This window comes from Phoxinus phoxinus (genome assembly GCF_949152265.1).
Source record: "Phoxinus phoxinus genome assembly, chromosome: 1".
Taxonomy (NCBI): Eukaryota; Metazoa; Chordata; class Actinopteri; order Cypriniformes; family Leuciscidae; genus Phoxinus; species Phoxinus phoxinus.
The window spans coordinates 25,859,136-25,882,139 of record NC_136876.1 but is presented as its reverse complement, the minus strand read 5'-3'; the positions used below and the strand labels follow the sequence as shown (position 1 = coordinate 25,882,139).

Sequence of the window (23,004 nt, the reverse complement as noted above, 5' to 3'; positions counted from 1 at the left end):
GGTTAATACAGCAGGTGCAGTGAAACCACAACAAAATTGTGGCCTCAGAAAAAGTGATTGTCATTAATGCCCTCTCAAGTCAAAATTTGAATGCCATGATGAGCTCGTAATCACGACTTCAGAAGTGGGAACTAGGACATTTCCGATAGCATGTGAAGAAAGCATAACAATTTATAACAAGACAGCCCCATAGCTTGTTTCAGTGCCACAGACAAAAACTTTACATGAGTAGTTCATGTGATTTCCCAGTCTATATTGTTGCAATAAATAGCAAGATACATCTCTCTGTTGAGTTGTCTTTTTGGCCTGTGTGCAAAAACCTACAAAACGTTGCTGGTGTAATCCGATTCCCAAAGCAAATGACTCGATTGTTTGTTTTACTGAATCAAAATATGTCTGAAACGGAGGGTATTGTGATTCATAAACAAACGTCTCTTGTGACCCGAATCTTTTTCCGAATCAAAAACATCTAGCGTGAACAGTGTAGCTCAGTTGCTGAAAAAATTTACTCTTTTTAAAAAAAAAATATTTTTATAATATTTGGTTCTTGGTAATGGATAAATAACATGGGAAACAGTGTAGTCTGACTAATAAACAAATTAATCTCAAGAGCATTTTTTGTGTGTGTAAATCACAATCATGATCGATTCCTGAAACAAGAGCATCTTAGGAGTCGGTTCTTTAAAAAAAAAGAAAAAAGATTTGAAACTGTCTGAAACAGCATTAGCATATAGAGAATATATTTCATAATTAAAATGAACATTGGCATACAGTTTGTGTCATTGTGAGCTGATAAACGTAGTCTTATAAATTGAAGTCTTATTGTCTTGTTCTCCCAAGGTTTCTTGCTATTTTATGTACTACTGTCACTGTTCTTTGGCTTGCTATAGGCACTATACTTTGTAAAGCTGCTTGGAACGTATTGCAGTTGAATCGAATCCAACAAATTTGAATATATTCATGTCTTTTAAAAAAGACTCAAAGGCCACACACATAAATTGCAATTCAACACATTGTTATTGCTTTGAAAACTCCATCGAGCTTTTGCACTAGCCTGACCCATATTTTCCTTCAGACTGGACACTAATATCAAACCTTTTTGTAAATCCGAGCTACCGTTTATCCTCATTATTCCTGTTATCTAATTCAGACCTGACCACGTTACAGAGCAAGGATTTGTCCAGCTGTAACAGAATAACATGAAACCAGGCATATCCTAAAAGGGCTGAGACAAGAAAAGAAGTTTCTAGGTGGCTCAGATTGGCTCGCCTTTCATGTGGTTCCAAATTGGAGTCAGTGTAGGCAGGGAGGGGCGAGGGGGAGCTCGCGGCCCTCATTAGGCCCCTCTCTCTCCTCAGGTTGACCAGTCTGCAGGCCTGTAATGAGCTGGACATTATGCACAGCAGAGGGGGGGGTAGCAGGTGAGCCGCTTGTGTGTCAGAGAAACATCACATCCAAATGCTTCATAATGAGAGCCAAATCCTGGCCCACGATGGCCTATTTGACAGCACAATATCTGTGAATGATGCCTTAATTATATGAATTGACTCATCTTAGTGTTTTTTGTCGAGGTTCAAGAGACACTGTTTTGCATTGCCCCATCCCCCCTCCCTGTCAACCAGATGTAATTTGCGAGTTACATTGTCTGCCATCGCCGTTCACGCAACTGTTGGGCAGCCCTGCGCGGTTTGTCAGTGAGATGTAGCGGTTATTCAGGCGGGCCATCAGTTATTAAGCGCGGCTACAGGTGACCGTTTCGACGGTTTCCACTTAAATCCTAAAAGGGCTGTGTACACAACAGCGTTTTCAAAAATTTTTTTTTTTTGCGTTTTGGTCGTTCATTTACATGGCAATGGCGTTTGGGGGCCTGAAAACTCAAACTTTTGAAAACTGGTTTCAAAGTGCAAGTTTGAAACCAGGATACCGTTATCATCTCCTATCATTTGTGAAAGCTGCACATTCGTATTGCGTGTTCAGTCTATAGGCACATAGTGTTTCTTTACAAAGTAACATCGGCAACTACTGGCCTGGATAAAACAGCGTTTTTAGTCGTTTTATCGGATCTGTGTGAACGGGGATCATTTTGACAACATTGTCGTCTGTACGTGAAAAGACAAAGGAAGAACTTCTCCGTGTTTAGTACAACCTTTTTTGTGTAAACGTGCTCTTAGAAATATGGTGTCACATACTCTCTGTACTTCTTTTAAATAAGTCAGTACTTCGGGACCATTGAAAAGTGTGTTCTATATACTGTAGTGTGAAATGTAATTTGTCATATTGTCATGTGACCTATGAGCGTCAGTTGGGTCGCTTCACTGCCATTCAAAAATCCAACAGGCTCAGGATTTTGTTTTGCTTTAACCAATGTTTATCCACCTACTGATACCCCTCACCATGTCCCCTTGAGAATTATTTTGCTAGTGGTCAATCAGGTAATAGCCAGGTGTTTTTTAGCGAGAATATAACGAGCCGAGTACACCTTGGATTATAGTATGGATTACAGTCTAGTTTCGCTCAACCTTAATGGCCGCTGAGCCGTGTAGAAATTCTGATTGATTCTGATTGATGAGAGCTTGTGTCTCAGGGACTGTGAGAAACCGAAAGTGTGTTGTGGCTGCGTTAGCCTTTGCAGATACACTAATCATACACAATTAATAAATCATTGCTAGTTCACTTAGTAATTAGAGAAGGGAGGCTACAAAGCACTCGGAGCCGTGAGGTAATTAACGTGCAGGAATCTTAATGAAGAAAAGGTATTCTAAGAAATACACTAGCGCTCACAGGTTAATTGTGCAGTTTTAGTTATTAATACAACGCGATGACAGTAAGCAAAAAAACAAAGGCAAACAAAATGACCTTAGTCGGAGAAAAAAAAAAAGCTTCACTTATAGTGATAACTTCTGCTCTGCTCCATTGCTGCAAATTTGCTTCAATATTAGCAAAATTCTGCTGACAGGATGCAAGCTGTGAGGGAGGCTTAAAGTTTCCAGGCACTCCGGCTGTGGCACACACACATTCTCAACACAGAGGGCGTCAGCTCTCTCTCCACAGCATCCCGCATGCTTAGTGCCTCACACACACACACACAGATATACACACATGCCATTTGCTAGGAAGCCTTTGAAACAATAGGGAACATCATTAGCTCACTGGAAAGCCCGGCACAGATTGAATAGGCGAGGAAAAAGGGTGTTGTGTCAAATAGTCCAATTGGAAAAGGCGATGCCCACGGGGAGTGTTGCTCCACCTCTCAGTCTATTGACGTGCAGAGAAAAGGGACGGCACTGGGGAACAACAGAGAATAGCTCGTATCTCAGCGCAGACCTCTTCTTGTAGCCCGTTACATTACCAGTTCATTTATCTTAACAAAACGTTATTCAAATGACTCCGCCTGATGGGTTTGCAAGACTTGCGACAATCTTTTTACCTATTTTGTCTGTCCCTAATTGCACCATTAGTGCATGACGAAAACTTCAAATCAAACATGGCAGACATCTGTCAGCAACCTTATTATTTAGTGAACATAAGGAGCCCTTCACACTTTTTTTGGAATTTATTGTTGTTTTTTCTCTTGGCCAAGGCCAATGTTTTCTGTAATGTAGTATAAATCTAGAACAAAAATTGTGAGGCTTATGCTTAAAGCTAGAAAAAAGCCTAAGAATGTGCCAGTTGGGTGTGGGAAATGAACGGTGTATACAGACACTGCTGTAGAACAGTTTGGGGTCTGTACGATATGCTCACAGAGGCTGCATTTATCTGATCAAAAATACTGTAAAACACTTTTAAATAACTTTTTTTGTGTGATGGATTACTCCAGTCTTCAGTGTCACGTGATCCTTCAGAAATCATTCTAATATGATGATTTGCTGCTCAAGAAGCATTTCTTATTATTACAATTAAAAACCCATTGTATTGCTTAATATTTTTGTGGATTTTTTTTTCAGATTTTTTAAAAGAATAGAATGTTCAAAAAACTATATTTTATTTTTTGTAACAACTGTGTATGTACTTTTTCTTTTAATAAATTTAATGCATCCTTGCTGAGTAAAATTATTAATTTTATTATATAAATACTTTTATTGTCTCTGAAAACTTCTGAAAATCTTTTCCCCCTGATAAGAAAAATACAAAACAGATTTTTTAATATATTATATTTTTTTTATATATATACATTTACTGATAGTCAGAGAAAAATCGACTGAATTTTGTGGAATTTAAACATTGTTTAGCCAAAATAGACAAATGAATAATAAACAAGCACACAGTGGTCTCAGATTTGTAGAACATTGTGAATGGCAGCCGTTCAAGGTGCAGATCTTATGAAGGACTAGACGTTGCGCATCATAATTGTCAGTATGATTGTCACGACTCAGTTTGGATCCGAAACAAACCATTGGTCCATCTCATTGATTGGCGTATTCTTAGTTTTGAGTGTTTCCTGCCGCGTCTGAAGCTAACGGTCTCTTCGTCCACCAGCTGCTAGCAGTGGCATATGGGTGTAGCGTGCAGAGCAGAAGAGCAGGTGAGGCATGCGCAGAGATCCACTGCAGCCCTGCATTGTTATAGTGGGACCTAAAGAAACAGAATAACAAATTCATGCTGCATGTCGAGCTGTAAATAATTTAGTAGGAAGCTGTCCACTGCTTCGGCTTGTTCGGTTTGCTGACAGCCATGTTTAATAATACTCTTATTTACTGACCCCAGAACTTATAAAGTAGCGCTTCAGCGAGGACCTAAACTTTAAAGAGATTTGAAGAATAAAAAGTTCTCTATTGTGCAGAGCTGTTTGTGTATTCAATGACTTGAAAAAATCAAATGTGCTGTACCTTAGTGTACAGGACTGTTGGGTTTTGACAGTTTGCCACTCTTTGATCACTCAAAGTTCTGGAATAAACCAGTAGGCAGAGTTCACAGTAAAACTGGGAGCCTAATGGGCTCTTCCATGCGGCATTTCGTGGCATGTGTTGGGACCTCTGAATTTTTAAAGACAGATTTGTCCACTGTGAAAAAAGATGCGGCATGAAGACAGTGTGACTATGAATATATTTTCCCTAAGAAATGGACGGGGGTATTAATCAGAATTATGGGAACAGTTGATAGGCATGGAATATAACTTTGATCCATAAAGATGAGGTGACATTTTTACTCTCACCCATCTTATAATTTATTAAAGAAATGTTAAATTTGACATAATCGAGTCCATTATATGAATAACACTAAATAAGTTATTATATCAATATCTAATGCCTAACCTTATATCATTTTCATTGCCACACATATTGCATGAATTATTTCTCAAAGGACAAAATATTACTTTGGAGTGAGAGTGAATCCTTGGGATTAAATTTGGAATATTTTTATTCCTGTTCCTCTCTGTAGCCGCCGGAGAACAAGGTCATTGCGCAATTTTGCAAGGTCTTTCATCCAAATTGAGTGAACCTTTAAGCTAACCTTGTAAACAGAAGTTGAAAAATAAATAAACTCAACCACACAGTTTTGAATGCTCAAAAATGATTTCTGTCAGCAATAAATAGTGCATTTGGAAGCTTGCGTGAACAGATTTCAAGCAAAAAAGGCCGATAAAGGCAGTTGATGACCACGAGAGTCCCGTATACAGCCACGATAACCTTTATACATTTACCTTTGAACAGTTTACAGAATTTCTCATAAGTTTGTTCTGCATGTACAATAAACATTGTGGAAAAACATTAGCAAAGCTTTATCATAGCATGCTTGTCATGCACATTATTTGATGCATACTGTATAGGTACTCATAATTAAATATCTGCGGTTATAAAACACATTAGTCATTGAAATAGCCTCTTTTTTTTCCTATTTCTATACATGCTTGCAGGTGCATGTGGACGCAATTAAGATAAGAGCATAAGAATGATTTCTGAAGAATCATGTGACTGAAGACTGGAGGAATGGTGCTGAAAATTCAGCTTTGCCATCACAGGAATTTATTAAAATTGATATTCAAATAGAAAATTTAAAATTGTAATAATGTTTAACAATATTACTGTTTTTATTTTATTATTCATATAAATGCAGCCTTGGTGAGACTTCTTTCAAAAACACTTTTGACAGGTACTGTTACAAATAAAAAGTCTTTATATTTACATTAATGTAATTAGCTCCAGATTCTTTGTGGAACTTAGACAGTTGGTGCAGACCAGGAGAAAGGATGTGAGAGTTTGACGTGACAACGTCTTTTAATTGTACTATGAATTACAGCAGTCCTCTTTTAAGCTACAGGTCACCACGCGCACCTCCGATCTTGTCAGGCACGGAGACTCATTTCCATTAAGTGCGGCCTGCACACAAGACTCTGGTGAACAAAGGTTTAAATCCATTTAACTTCTCAGCTCTATTTTAGAAACAGCAATTCCAGCTCTGTCACGAGCGCAGTGGAATGACAGAAAACACTGCCTATCTGAATTAAAGATAATGAAAGATCATTCTGCGGCTACAAGCAATAGCCTGTGATGATCTCCCTCATTCTCTCGGCCTTCTTTTTCTTACTCAGACAGAACATCGTGTCGTTCGTAATTCCTTTGTGTAGAATTGAACAATTAATGAGTAATGGTGGAGGGAGGGGGGTCTCAATTGAAATATTCGTTGCTGAGACCCATGTTCTGCTACCCTTGGGTATTTATTTTAAAGTTTGTGTTTAATCACACAATCTCGACCATGATGGTTGTGACAGGTAATTTCCGTAATGCCGCTGACAGAGATGGATTACATTGGAGGCCTATTTGATCCCATGCTTTTGTGTGCCGGTGATAAGACCAGGTAAGGGTTATCTTAGTATGAGTGCTGGCACAATATAGCTACCTAATAAGTCCCAGGGCAATACAGTGTGAACGTTGAGGGAGTCGTCGTGCGCGACAAGAGGAGTAGCCTTAAATAAAGAAAGAAAGACAGACAGAATGAACGGGTCACATTTATTGGTGGGAACGGATTCAGGAAAACGTGTGGTCAGTATTTTTTAGTCAGTGGTCATTTTTGGATTGTGTAAAATTAAAACTGAAAATATTACTAAAATAGTGCTGCTACTGAAATTCAGTATTATTAGAATACACGTATTCATAGAAAGAAAGTATTATGACTTGAAACAGCAAATGGAAAAAAAAAAGTTTTCATAAAGTTGGATTTGTTGTGTCAAATTTTTTATTTGCACTTCATCTTTATACTGATGAAGGGCCTGTAGTTATTTTTAGGATTATAATTAGTAATTAGTTTAAGACCACAAAGTTTTTGACAACAAGTGTTGCTGGATCTCTTTTTTTGTTTATATACAAACACCTTGTTGAGTGGGTAAAATTGCGCTTGCTTGTTCATATTTATTGGTGGTAAGATGCAGTGTGTGGCTATTTCCTGATGTCTCGCACACTGAGAGGAACTGCACTGCATTCCATACAGGTGTGAAACCTTCATTGGAATGCATCAGATGGCTAACGTAATAGTTTTTATAGGCGTCTCATTGACTTGAATGATATCTAGGTGCTCGCTTTTCTTTTAAATTGGAATCAGTGATGAAACAGTTGGAATATTAATGCTTTTCTGAGTCGTTTAGCATTTATGGAGCTATGGCAAAGCAACATGAGTCCCATTGTGGACCTCCTGTAGTGTTCTATCTTCTCTGTGGTGCATTTAATAATTGGTACTCATTTTCATTCCTGCCACCCTAGTAGTTCAGCAGCTGGGTAATTACTGCAAGCCAGCTTTAAGACTATGCATGTCAGAGCTGTGTGTGTGTGTGTGTGTGTGTGTGTGTGTGTGTGTGTGTGTGTGTGTGTGTGTGTGTGTGTGTGTGTGTGTGTGTGTGTGTGTGTGTGTGTGTGTGTGTGTGTGTGTGTGTGTGTGTGTGTGTGTGTGTGTGTGTGTGTGTGTCAACAACTTGCCTGATAATTTCACCCATTTCTGTTGGTCTCTTCGCTTCTTTCGAAACTACATTTCGCAATTCACTTATTAACACCTTGCATTATTTGTAACACACAACATCGTGTTACATCACATTAACACGAGAATTGCATCCCTCAAGAAAACTTGCACTCAAGAAGTGAATTTATCTCTGTCCATGAAGAGCTTGATCCCATTTGCCCCGGGGCGACAGAGGGCTGAAATCTCCGGTCAAGGCCTGTCATAATAAGACACTGACATGATGTCCAGATGTAATCTACGGGCTGTTTAGCTCATTGTGCATTAATTTGAGGAAGTTCTTTTTATGCAGTGCTGGAAAAGAGGATGTTTCTTATACATTGACATAATTAATCAGGAGACCGTGTGCTCCCTCAATTAACACTGCAGGGAAAAGTGGAATTGGCCTCTTTTTGGATGTTGTGGCAGATTTAAGGACCTTTGCGGTAAGCAAACAAATGGAAAGGCCTTTAATGAGCAGCAGGAGTCGGACGAATATGCTGGAAAATATAGTACGAATGATGGTTATTTTAAGTAGTGAGGTAATTAATGATATTACAGGAGAATGTGGTGATTGTAAATGGAGAACGTGAATGGATCATTTGGAGTTTGCTAATTGATTTTGGGCTTCATTAAAGGGGTAGTTCACCTAAAATGTGTAATTATGGATGTCACTCCAACCCACCCTTTTTTTTTTTCAATGTAATACAGAAGTTTTTATTTTTTTTTATTTTTTTATGCTTCAGTGTATTTTCCCCCCTGGGTGTTGATACAATTAAAGTCAATGGGGTCCAATTTACTTTGTTTTGGACCCCATTGACTTTCATTGTATGGGGGGGGACTGTTGAAAATCAACTTATTTTGTGTTGCACACAAAAAAAGTAAGTGATACAGGTTTGGAACTACGTAAAGAAGAATAATGATGGCAAAATATGAATTTGTTTAGGTAAACAATGCCTTTATAACGTTGCTTATACAGTTTGTTCAGTATAAGGCAAAATCTTGCAGAAGTTTATTTTGAGTTTGCTTCAGTCGGAGTGTGATGTCCGTAATGGTTTGCATCAAGATTTAGTTCTGTCAAATCTCATAAAACATCATGATGGCGAAGCCGGTTTGTTTGCCTGTACATGCTAAAAGTATAACCGAAGAAACGGTACCATCTGTCCTCCTTTTAGCAAGACTGACTGGCTCAGAAGTTGAGCGCAAACATCAGACATTTTGATATAATTTGCCAGCTGCTGGGTTAGCTGGCGTTTGAATTACAGGTGCCGCGGCGGGTTGGTTGTGATATGAATGAGCAGGGCGTGTCTCAGAGCAGCAGCTGATGATTACAGGGAGTGGTCTCGGGAGACGAGTACTCCTCCGATTGTTCCCTACCTCACGCTGCCACTTAAATGAAGGCGAGTCCCTCCGGAGGGCCTTTGCTCTTTTGCAGTCTTCATAAGGAAGTGGGAAGCTAATTAATGATATGCTAATGACTACAATGCAGCATCCCTTCACAAGACTTTCTCAATATTGATGTATTTGGACCCGCTGTTGTATTATACTGTAAATGGAGACATCGTTGAAACTGAATCACTTAAAATGCGTCTCTTTTTCTGAAGGGGTTACAGTGTTATATAGATTGTTGGTTTGCTCATAGTTTTAGTCTTTTTTTATGAAAAGGTAGTTTGACTTCATTAGTAATATTTTATCATTTTATATTCACTGATTTTAGTCAGTTTTACTAAGAATGATGTCTAATTGTAGTGGACAAATTTGAGCTATTGAAGTTACAAATATTGAGTACACCATTATAACATTGTGAATATTTATGCTTTAGTTATTCATTGTCCATGCTTTAGTGCGTTGTTACAGAAAGTAGAAATTCACAAAGTGACATACATATTGATGTACTGTAGCAAGTAACTTGTGTGAATCACTTGTGCATTCGCGCCATTTTATGCAGATGCAAGTTGTAAGATTATGCTTATATTGTGCATATATCTGATTAATCTGGTATGTATTAGATGCGCTTCGGTGACTTAATTAATCCACTAATAACGCACTTCCATTTACCAGTGTTCATTCATTGTTCATTGTTCAGCTTTAACTCGCGCAGCTCAAATGAATCAGTCCCTGACATTATTGACTACAACTGGAGTATTTCTTCTTGTTAGTTCATTCTAATATAATATTTGAAACGGTTCTTATTATAACTGCAGAATCTATCCACTAATAATTATAGAATGCCCACATGAATATAGAACATATTTAGATTGGAACCCTTGTACTTCATTTATCTCACCGTTTTTACTATTGGTGTGAATCTTTCTTTACGCTGTGTATCTTTTTAATTATTTTTTTTTTAAATTCACGCGAATCAAGACAGCGGCATGCTCAGTGGCGCGGGAATTTCAGAGCTCCACATATTAAGCGGTTAATTAATGGACTCCTGTCCTCGCGCCTCAGTCGGATCTGTGGTGGAGGAGGCCTGCACGTCAGCTCTGATGGATCGTGGATCCGTCAGCTCTGAGGCTTTTCCTGTTGGTCGGTGCTGAACCGTTACTCCATGTGACAGCCCCTGGTCCTGTCAGAACGAATCGCCCCCTCCTCACGGGCTCTGCAGCAAAGGAAAGTGACACGTTAATGGAAGCTAAAGCACTCTAATGGCAGTGCCTGGTGAAAGCACGGGGAAGTCATCCACAGCGTTTGCCCCAGCTCTCTAAGATGTCGCTCCGAATCGCCGTCTGGGCATAAAGAGCGCCTGCCTTCGCCCCGGCCCTGTCCGCAACCCTTCCCCTGTCCCAGTTTGTACAAACATCCTTTTAGTGCGTGGTTTTTTTATTTTATAGCCCGTATATATCTGCTCTGGACCTTTGGGGTTTCGATTATGAGCTGAAGAACTAATTGGTAGAAAAACACTTCAGCATTACTTGTTATGATTTTAGCACCCACAAACATCTAATTAGCACTCTACCGCTGACCTCCATCTTTTCTGAGCGTTTGTCTTCTATTTAAAGGATATTCTGTTTCCATGGTTTTTATATATAGGAACACTGGAGGAGAGAAAAAAGGAGAAAATAGACAAAGAAGAAAAGGCACTGATTCTTTTCTTTCCCCGCACGTTTCCACAGAGGTGATTAACGGTGAGATGGGATTGTTTTTGTTGCCAATTAAAAAGACAGCAAAGTCTTAATGCATTGAAATGAGCGCAGATCAGCAGCTGCTGTCAAGCCAAAGCTGGGGGTGGACAGCTAGCATCTCTGCAGCTTCTGCTCTAGGTAACCAGCTGTGTGGAGGTGCTAAGGATCGCTTGCCTCGTCCCACCCAGTAATCAATTTGCAGGCCCCTAGCACAGACAGCAGCGGGGTAACAAACGACTCGCATTTCTGTTGCTTCCAGACGCACACTCAAGTGCTAATGAAAGGCAGTCTCAGCTGCCATGCAATCTGCCTGCACTCCTCATTGCCCCCGAAAGTCCCCCATGCATTGGGCCCATTGTCTCTGCGCCGACGTATTTTTGCCGGAGCCCCATCTGTTTCCGTAATTACTGTCATGTAAACTGACTTTTCCAAATTGTGCGATGTCCAAAGTAAAAGAGCGGCAAGGAATCTCTGATTAGCCTCACGGCGCTGATCGTCGCTGATGCGGCCGTCTGTGGCGTTTGGAAAAGTGTCACATATCAGGCGGCGGTTTGAATTCCTATGCAGACCGTGACCGTGCAGAGTTTGTGCCCTTCTATTTCCAGCCCCGAGTAGAGAAAATATATCACTCCTATTCGGTTATGGTGTTTTTTTATTTTATTTTCCTATTGGAAATGATTGGAGAAGTTGCCTGCATTCTCCACCAACCGGGAGAAACAAACAATACTATTTACAATGAGTCTCAGCCATCACAGCCTGAACGCCAGGCTCATCGGCCCGGCAGCCCGGCTAGATAATGGCTGATTTTTCTGCACAAAACCCATCACACTGTGGCTGAGGATGTTAGCCATCATCCTGACTTAGGATTTACATTAAGCAAGCCGGGATCGTAATGAAAAATAACACTAACAATGACCAAACCGGCTCCCTGCAATCCACCTCCATGTGACTTCATCAATCTTCCCTACACGTTCAGCACCTGCTGCAGTCCTGTCAACTTCCTGACACGGGGTGGAGGCAGCCAGTCCTTCCTTATTAGTCTGTCAGCGATGGTGATGCTCACATCGGGTGCACAGCCTGAAATGGAGCCCGGGCCTGTAGCTCAGCACCCTGCTACTGAAATACACCCAACCTGATCCTAAATGACAATGTGGCAAGCACTGCCACAGCTCATTTACTTAGACACTCGGAGGGATCTAAACGCGCCAAAAGTTACGTTGCACCTCCAAAGCTGCCGTGGTTTGTCGCATACATCTGAAGGATGTGTTGTTTGTCATATGTATATGGATTTCCTTTTGTCATCTATTTCGTGTTTTGTCCTCTAAGTAGGACAACAAGGTGATATTAGTTTTCGTTTTGATCGAAAACGTCACAAGTACGTGCTGGCTTGTTTAGCAAAACACATCTCCATCTTTGACTTTGTTTTCCTGTTGATGTGCGTTTGAGAGCTTGCCGTGCATTAATAATTAAAAGAAAAAAACATAATGGAAACAACCAACCATGTTCCCATTTAACAGCAGAGTCAATTTGTTGTGGTGTGGTGGGAAGCAGTCTGCTTTTAGAAACACAATTCAAGGGGAGGGATTTGTATTCGTGTTTGTCATATCTAACTGATAACTCCACAACAGATGCAGAGCGTGTGTTGCAATTGAGAAAATGGCAACGCAAAATAAGTATTAAGGATTAGCCACTGACATGTTTTTTTTTTTTTTTTTTCTTCAGGTGCATATGCAGCAGGTCCTTCTCATTAGTGTTGATGTGTACCATGGCACACAATAACAGTTATTACATCGAGCTCACTTCTTCTGTCACTTACTGGAGCTATAAAATGTCAGAGAAATTCTATCTAAACCGTAAAAGCTTGAAATAACCGTGAACTGTTTTGCAGCTCAGGGTATGATTACATTTTCTTCTCACCTTAAATATTTTCTTCCTTATTCTGGGGTGGTTTCTATTGTTGTTGTGCTGTTATATAAAAGCACAGATTGTGAGAAACGTTTAACAGCGGTAATATTGTACGTTTGGGTCCATCTAGAAGTATAACAGGGCCACTTATTTGTTTGGTCCAAAATGTACTTTCTACTCAAAATTATTTACTTACTTTTCAGAATTGTTCTTGGTCTTATTGTGCACGTTAATCTAAAGAAAAGACACACCCACAAAAAACTCATAACTTTCATCAAAAATGTATTAACTTTTCGCCGCCTCTGCTGATGTAACCAAGGCTGTGCAGGTGGGGAAAATAATATTCGCCAATAAAATCATGTTTCACTTGACACAATTTCAACAAATCCCAATGGATACTCTGATGTCCCGCCTTAAATTTCTTTCAGCTGGTTTCACTCTCAAAATATTTCTCAAAGGGATAGTTCACCCAAAAAATTTACATTTTGTCATTATTTTTTGACCCTTATGTCATTCCAAACCTGTATGACTTTGTTCTGTTGATCACAAAAGAAGAAACTTTGAAAAATGTTTCATTCTTTTTTTATGCAATAAAATTAAATCAGCTCCAATGTCATTTTAGACCCCACTGACATTCATTGTATAGGCAATATACATTATTCAAAATACCTTGTTTAGTATTATTGGCAGTTAAAAAAGCCATACAGGAACAAGACAAGTAAATAATGACAGAATAAAATTTTTAAAAAAAATTCATTGCAGACATCGTAAATCCATTTTATTTTGAAATGCCAATATCTGATGTAGAACTATGTAGTAAATCATTATCCTGAAATCTTAACCAGTTTTTCAGCATGGCAAACATCAGAGCTTTCACTCATTTCATTATTAATATAATCGTGCTATTCCTAATTCTTTGAATGAATTTGACATTTGGTGTTCTCACAGTGAAACAGGGAAAAAGCACACAAGCTTTAGAAACCTTGTTGCTTCCCTCCTCTCTCCTCCCCCTCTTTCTGCCCATCACAGACAGACCAATAACACAATGTACACAAGAAATCTGAGAGAGAGCCATCACTGACAAACAAAGAGATAAACGAGGTTTCTCTCTCTCAATATGCAGTCCCTGCTTATTTATTCAGTAAAGGCGAAGACAACAGACGCACTGCAAAGGGCAGCCATGCCTCATCACATGTCAAAGGCACAGTGACATGCAGCGAAATAAACACTACTATCTGCGATGAAACGCTGGCCGAGTACTCTTTTCTTTCTTTCTTTCTTTCCTTTTTTTTTTTGGAAGATGCACTGGTTGACGGTCAGTTATTATTTTGTACTCTGTAGCATCAAGAGAGGAAAAAGCTAGGAGAAAAAAAACCCGAAAAAAAAAAAAAACGGGGGAATGCAGGAGGAAAGGCCAAGAAGACGTCTATGGGTGGGGAGGGGGAAGAAATAGTCTTGCCTTCAGGCTATGAGTGGGGTGGAGAAGAGAAAGAGTAAAATGGAGCAAAGCAGTCTGCTACCCTCTCCATAATACATGTCTGCCGGCTCCTCAGAAGCCCGTTTTAATTACGGCCCCTCGTGCAACATAGAAAAACATTGATTTTTATGACTCTGCTCTTTTAAAGTAACAAGGATATGAAATCTTGCTATGGATTTGCGAGTCACCTTAGGTTGAAACGTGGTGCAAAGAGGGAGGGGAAAAGATTAAAGAGAAAGAACATGAATAATTCAACTTCTTTTTCCCCCTACTGTATATCTTTGCACTTTCTGCTTAGACCTTGGTCGGCCTGTCGGTTGAATATCAGTTGTATTTAACATTTAACAGCTGTTAATGAATTTACAATAAAGAGCTTGGTGCTGATAGGGAGATAAGGCCAAAGTGATGTTAAAAGGAACGTGTTGAACAATAAATTCAAACATTTGTGTGTTTAATTAATTATTTAGTGCCTAACATTTGGCCTAGTGCACACAAATGCTCTTTTATGATTTAGATAAGCAGATACTCTCTTGTGTTGCCCTTATATGTCGCTGTCTCAGTTTGCTGAACCCTTTTTGTCCTCTTTTCACTAGTGTTCAATGATATGGCTCATCCAAATGCATTTTTTTCTCATTGCATTATATTTTAACAGGCCTTTCAGTCATTTGGTAGTGCGCATTTTGAGGATGTACCTCTTTTTTGTGAGTGCTGTTATGCACAGAAATCATTAGCTATCACTGCAGTTTACAAAAATACAGTTTTCACCATCAGCATTGTTTCAGGATATAAGCAGTGAAAATCAATCATAACGTGGGATTGTGTTTGTGATTTTTTTTTCAAAGGCAAGCATATTTTTTGATGCAATAGTTTCAGAGGGCTTCTGGATCAACAGCAAAATATTTGTAGGAAAACATAAACCAAATGGTCCTTAGGTTCAGATGGTTCTGCATTCATATCAGTGAAATGTTTTATTTATCTATTTATTTATTTAATTTTGAAACATAAAATCTTACATATCAAATATGTTTTTGATAACAGTGGTGTCTATAGCAAATTTTCAGTTTTTTTCTTTATAACAATCCCATACCGGTGTGTGATTGCTGTGTTTGCAGTGTTTTGACAGAACCTGGTTACCATGGTAATTTGAGTTAAAGCACATATTTAAACGTTTGTGTTTCACAGAGATTGTCATGTCTGATTGTCTTTTTTAAAAATTTATTTTTATAATGTGCTTTTATACATATCTATTTTGGTACTGTTAGGTGAGCACTACAGGTTTCTCCACACACACATTTCCTAGTTTAAAAATTCACTTTATGTAATTGGTTTTATTTTATACATCATTTAATCAATGCTGAATTATATATTTTGATCCTTACGGGCATTTCAACTGTAATAATTGTATAATGAACCAAAAAGTGCAAAATAAATATAGTGTTAGGCTATATATTAAATGGGTTAAATATTTAACTTTTTGTTTTTTTTGTTTTTGTTAGTCTTAGAAAATCAAATGAACAATGCAGTCAAACCCTCATCCATTGCTATCACAGTCAAATGTTTTATTTGGTAAAAGTGGAATGGTAAATTGTGTTGTAAGTGATTATAAAATCAGTAAAGGTATTAGGTTGGACAGGTCTTCCTTAAAACACAAAGCATTACAGGCTGATATGAAAAGATTTTAATGGAACACAAATGTGATGGCAGATTGTTTACGTGGCTGAGAGGTTCAGTTCTGTGCGCACGCTTTATGTGGCGCCATAATAATAAATTATAAGGACAATTCAGTTTCACGCAAGAGAAAAAATGGAGAGATTCCCCCACCCCCGTCAAAAATGAATGTGTGATTTAGGATTGGCCCCCGCCCCGCATCTCTTCGCCTAGGAGATTCAGATGCTGCTCAATGAAACAGACGGTGCGCCCGGACTCTTCTGACAGCGAATGGAAAATCAGATCTGCTTCAACTTCACTACGTCCAGTCACCAACTCTCGTACCTCTTGCCCGTGATTAAGTTTATTTACAAAAGCGAGAAACGTGCCGAATAGACTTTCGTGTGAACTACAAGGGTTTTACTGAAATCTTAAGGGACAAGAACAGACGCGCGCTGTGTTTTCGCTCACCGGGACCCTCGTGCTCGCACATTCACATTCGCTTGTAGCCGGTTATTCTGCCGCGTTTGCGCACACTCCGTGGCTGCACAAGGCTTCACAACCGCAGCCGATCCCGCAAAAGCAGTCTTAACGAACCCGTGAAACTCGGCGGACAGGACAGGACAGGACGAGCGGACGAAAACACGATGCAGCATCCCTTGACGGGCGGAACGTGCGTCGCCCTGCCGAATGTGGACATGTGTCCGCAGCTCTCCTGTGCCTTGACTTTCATGTACTTACAGCAGGTGAGTGAGCACGCGCACGCGCGCGCCGACGTTCCTCTCCGAACCCGCGGAATACAGTGAAAGTATGCGAAACGCGGTTTGTGGCAAGCCGGCTTAACAAGTATTAATTTGAAAGAATGCATTTCCATGTTACTAGTATCTATTTTTGTTATTACTAAGTAACTATTCATTAGATGCGTGCACTTCTATTTTATTAAGATAGTCACTACTTCTTCATAAGGCAGTAGTCTACTTCTTTTGCTGTAGTTTCCCAAATTACGATTCAAGTAGGCCTATTGTTGCAGACACTGGTATTTATTAGACACTAGTATATTTCAGTTGTTAGGCTACTAGAGAGTTTTAATGGAACTTTAAAGTAGCTATTTTGACTAGACATACTTATGACAAGTGAATAAGCAACTATTGAGGATATGTTACTAATCTTAGTCATAACAATTGGGATGGTTTCGCATAAGCTTGTTGGCTACTAGTATAAGACTAGCTGAAAACTGGAATTCATACTAGCCACTAGAGATAGCCTTTTATAGAATCTATTGGCTTTTCAGTTGGGAACTTGTGAAACTGAAAAAGTTACCAGTTACGACTGGATCACTGCTAAAAAATAAATACATAAGTGCTAGTAACATAAATACTAGTTAGTAAAGAGTGAATGTTAAAGGGGCTTGCCACAAACGGCATGTGGGTGTGCGCCCAAGTGTAAGTGGAACACATATGAAAGTGGACAGTGTGGTAAGAGAGGGATTTTGTCTACTAGTGTAACTGTGTTGGTCATGCATATTTTGAGAATCATCTGTCGCTATTTTAGTTTGTGCATGATACATTTAAAGAAATAATCTGCCATGTCATCCGATTTGAATCAGCCTTAAAAGTAGTCTATATATAACCAAGCATCCTAAGGTATTTTAAAAGAGTATAAGCTGATTTTTCACTTCTCGGGTTGAGGTGAAACACTTCATGTGGTTTTACTGTGTGATAAACAATTCTGCTGACTCTTCTGACTTTGCTACATGATATCCTCATGTGCTCAGCATATTGTGTGTGCATTTCTATTCAATGCATTTTGCTTGCCATTAGTTATAGATGTACAATCCTCTTGATTTGCTGCAAAATTTAAACAAAAATAAACCGATTTTTAATTTAGATACATTAATGTGCTGGATTACACACCCTTGGGCATCTTTTCATCCCCATGTTTATCTGATACACTTGATTGTCATCATTGCCTTTTCCAAACAGTGAATCAGCTCCTAGAGTGATGACAATTCAAGGGGATTTATCAAATCAAAAGTTAATCTATGGAATCGATCAGTCATCAGATCCTATATGCCATTGCATGTCTCTCTCCAGACTCGGCGTGACTGAGATCAGTGATCTCATTTAACTTTCATCTGTCGCACCGAGCCACCATTAACCTTCAGTGACACCTCTAACCTTTGTCTTATCCAATAGAAATTGCATTCCATGTCAGTTTAATTGCAAATACATCTGAGTGATAAATATATTTTTTTCTAACAAAGAGACAGCTTTTATTTCTCTAATCAAGGCAGAGTATGCCAGCCATTCATTTCTATGGGAGAACAAATGCTATTTTAACTATATGATACCTCGTTGCATAAAGTGTAAATTTCTATCATCTTATTATTAATTGCCGATTTTAATATTTTCTTGCTATTATCAAAGTTGTTATGGATTGTATAAAGCAATTCATTTTTTAGTTTGTTTTTGTTTGCAAAATGATCTTTTCTTTTTGGATGGGATATGTGTTCTAAGGTCATCATGACACAGAGGTTGATTGATTACTTTATCTTTATTTTTCAGATTCTCAAATATTTATGTGCCTGCACAAGCAGTTCTGTTTTTGAGTGTGTGTGTGTGCACACATTCATGTGTGTTGAGTGAACTGGGAATCTGGGTCTTTGAGACTATTTATAGCTGAGATGCAAGACATTTTGAATACATCTCACTACAGCTGGGGTCTCATTCAGGACTAGGCACAGACAACACGACTGTGCTTTTTTTCTTTAGTTTTTTTCTCGATTTGATTTCTTTACATGTGGGTCACGTGTACCTAGCATGCGGAACAATGTTGTCTAGGAATAACTTGCGTTTGATTGTGCATCAGCAGGGCCTCTTAGTTCGAGTGCTTAAGGAATGTCTGCATCCATTGGTAGAATTATTTTCATCTACAAACTAATTACTTCAATAAAACAGGAGCGTCTCTTAGCGACAGATTCATGTCGAACAGAGACGTTTAATTATTTGCCTCTATTTGAAGTCACAGCAGTCAGTGCATATATAGCATATGTTATCCCTATGTAAATGTGTGCTTTTCCAAGCACATTTTAGCAGTGCTATTTGTTTGCGTTCACCCTCAGGACTAGGGCGTTTTGTACAGTGCTTGTGTCAGTAGCGGGGCAGGTTTAAGCAGCTGCCAGTTAGACCTCACCTGACCCTTAAAGCCGGGGGCGTCCTGCACCCGCTCCTATCTCCCTCCTGCCGCAGGACCCCGGACTGACCTGGAGTGGGCGGTGTGGGAGGTGTGGTCGCCTGGTCTTCACGGCTAAAATCAATCCGGCCCAAAGTCACATGGCTATTGCTTTCTTTCAGCAGACCTTTTACAGCCCCCATCTCACTCCTCTCTCTCTCTCTCTCTCTCTCTCTCTCTCTCTCTCTGCTGTTCCCATCTGTGCTGACTATGCGTAACTGCTCCTCTCTCTTTCCTTCCCATTACATCTGCTCAGTGCTGTTCATTTATTTAAGTACCTAGCGCACCCATACACCATCACGCCTCCTGGACACTTTTACTTTTCACTGTTTCTTTCTCAAAAGGCTCATGCATCACATCACATCACAAACACACACACATTTTAATTGAATTATTTTTTTAGTACTGGTAGAGAGTTGAGATTCTATACTAATCACTATAAATAAATATACTAAATTAAAATATAAACTATTTAAAATTAAATGAATTATAATGATTATGCATTTTTATCCAGCTTTTATAACCTTTGACAATTCATTATACATTATATATTTCAACAAACAAAACACCTTTTACAGTAACTTTTTCATATGTAACCTAAAATCTTTGTTTTTATTTTAGGTCAATGTACTTATGTGTCAGCTACCTATTAAAAAGCAAGGCTTGCGACAATTTAAAAAGTGCTTCTTTATTTCTTTTAATGGGTCTTTTGGCTTCAGCATTTGTTATATATTCATTTATTTTCAATATCATCGAAAGAGTAGTGTTCAGATTTCATTTAGATTCAGATCAAATTATGGTAAATTTCATTATGTAATTTTTTTCAATAATCTTGGAAATGCATTTTTTTCCCCTTCAGGTTAGAATGCCACTTAAAGTGATTGATACTGAATCTCAAAAGTATTTAAAGTGTCAAAAACAAGGAGATGATTGAGAGTGAGCCTGTCCCGTCATTGTGCTGGGGAAGGTTTCTGAAAGGGCAAATATGCAGAGAACGATATATGCACGTTCAAACAAAGACAGTGAATTTAACATTTAACCTTCAATTTGAAAATCACCTCCGCTGTAGATGTTTTTTTTTGTTTTTTTTTATGTTTTGTTTTCAGGACTAATCTCTGTTCTCTTAAATCAGGATGCTTTAAAAGACAACCAGAAAGTTTCATTTGTATTGTTGCATGGCATTGAAATCTATATCCTTGGCTCTTTGTTTAGCGCTTCATTTATTCCATCCCTTTCCCATCTCGCAGCCCTCAGCGAGTCGCTGAAATGAGAGATTGGTCATGTCATCAAGTCCTGATGAGTTTTCAAACCCTTCAGTAAGCATTGCCAGGCAGGTAAAGGCCAGGGCTATTGCGTTTGTCATGGGCCATGACTCTAAATGATCACATCCTTTTGTCCGCTCTGTTTGCATGCTCTTAGTGGAAGTTGGTTATTGCTTGAATGCAAACAAGAGGGTAGTGAATGTCCTAGGTCATGTGTGCGTGTTGTGCACCGGTGCATGGCCCTCTGGGAGAGAGAGATAGAGCGAAAGGAAGAATGAGGTGGGAGATTGCTGAGGGATGACTGAGAAAGAGAAAGAGAGAGAGGCAACGCGTGTATGGAAATGGGGGCGGAGACCATCTGCCGGGCCTTGCTGGGCACATGTGTTCCTGTTTGTGTGTTTGTGTGTAGAAGAGTGATTAGTCTCTCACATTCATAATAATGTCTGTTTGCTTTTGCAGCTGTTGCACAATTTACCAATCCTGTCCATACCCCCCCTTTTTTGTGTCTCGGCGTTGCAAAGGCACCCTCTGTGAGTATTTTACAGTTCAGTTGAAGCATCTTTATAATGGCAGTGGATTTGTTTTATTTTGGAAGACCGTGTTTGATAGTGTTTTCAGTAGGACGCCGTAATACGTGCATTTGTCATTCCATTGTTCTGTGGTCAGCCCTCATCCCTGTTGACTGCTATTAACAAAATACCAGATCTGTTTCTGTTTTAGCATTTTTAAGGGTGAAGTTATCAAATAAATTATAATGTGCATTAATGCAAAAAAATATGTCATTACTCTAGAGAAATAGCCAATCAATGTGCAATCGACCTATTTGTATTTAGTTGTTTAATTATATGGAAAACTTTGGCCTTTGCATCAAGGTCGTAACCATGTCTTGAACATCAGGTGGGACAAAAAAAAAAAGCTAAAATGCTGTGGGAGGGGTGGTGATGCTGTCACAGATATAAGGGTTTTTTTTTAAATAAAGGAATTAAAGAAATAATGAACTTAAAGGGAATAAAGTCGCTCGCATTCAATGACAAATTAAATAAGTGATATTGGCTGTTTTCATTTCAAAACTGAATTTAACAATACTCGAATAGTTTGCATCACTGGATATTACTTTCATTTCTGTCATAAAATATGTTTAGCTACTTACATCTTACCTCACACTATTTCATTGTGTAAAACTTAACAGTCACGGTGAAATTTGCGCTTGGTTTCTGTGGAACAGTAAAGCCTGCTGCCTTTGATTTGATTGGCCATCTCAAACATTTTGAGTGCTGTTTTGACCACTGAAGCAGACCATACCAAAAAATAGGATGTACTTTTTGTCATCCTAATATAAAACAGAGTAGTGCACAATGAAGTGCAGTAGAGCAGTATCAAGAATATTGAGGTGGGACAAGTTGACCATATTTGATTATTGGGTGACGTCTCTGTCAATGTCTATGGTGTTCACAGCCCCGTTTTACACACTTTTTTTGTTGCAGTATCTCATGTCATGAGTGCCTCATTTTTACGATGCCTTGTCAAGTAGTTCAGTTGTGCCTTGAGGCTGCTGATGTCTGTAGTAGCAGCTGGGACTGCAGAATCACAGACCTGCTTTGATGATAGAAAAATATTGTATTACTGAATTTATGTAAGTGATTTTTTTTAGTTAGTATCAATAAATTAACATGTTACATTGACAGCAATTTTTTTTATTATTACTTTATATAATTGTTATATTTTAATAAAAGAAAAGAAAATATATCTGAGCAAATGTAAAATTGACATTTAATTCTAAAATTGCATGGAACTTCTATGGCTCATGAATATTAATACCTTAACTTGACCAGACAGTCTAAGAAGACTACTGTACTTTGCAATCTCAGCTTTAACAAATGAATATTCATGAGCTCAGTTTTCATCATACAGTGATGTCATTATCCTCCCAATCTGCTATATGTGGTCAACTCAAAAGTGGTGCGTCTACGTTTAGAAGCGGCATCTACATTCTCGTGTGCTGACAAACAATAACGTCTAAACCTGCATATAAGATTGAAGACAGACAGCAAGGCAGAAAGATGCGATAGACTGATTAAAGCGAGGCAGGAAAGCGTCGAGAACAGAAGCAGACGGAGAAAAGATTGAGCCGAAGCCCCATAATGCGCTCGTGTTCGTGTTTGTCTTCTGGCTGCCTGAAAGTAATTATCCAGCTGCTGAGCGGCCAGGCTCGAGCGATGTTTTATGAGCTTCTGTGTTTAACACATCCAAATGAACAAATGTCAGCTCCCGTCGTGCTGGTTAACTCTGTCCAGCAGGGCCTTCACTCAGCTGTGACAGGCCTTGCTTAATGTGAGCACTCCCTGCTTATGGTCAGTCAGAAGAGGCAGCGAGACCGGAGCCCGATACGGGGAGGAGGTGGAGTTGGCATGTTGAGGGCTTGCTGTAGATTATT

The 23,004-nt window shown here is 39.1% G+C and overlaps 1 protein-coding gene across 20 annotated transcripts in view; it reads left to right on the top strand.

Moving 5' to 3' along the window:
- Positions 1–23,004, top strand: part of rbfox1 (RNA binding fox-1 homolog 1) — a 295,182-nt gene that overhangs the window by 159,413 nt on the left and 112,765 nt on the right. For 6 of the 20 annotated variants that reach the window (XM_079629413.1, XM_079629438.1, XM_079629421.1 and 3 more), the window contains exon 1: positions 16,306–16,823. The exons of the other annotated variants lie outside the window; for them this stretch is intronic. In XM_079629413.1, coding sequence (XP_079485539.1) covers positions 16,725–16,823 — 99 coding nt within the window. In that variant the 5' untranslated portion in view covers positions 16,306–16,724. Of the gene's footprint in view, positions 1–16,305; positions 16,824–23,004 lie in introns of those variants that run through there. 20 annotated transcript variants of the gene reach the window in all.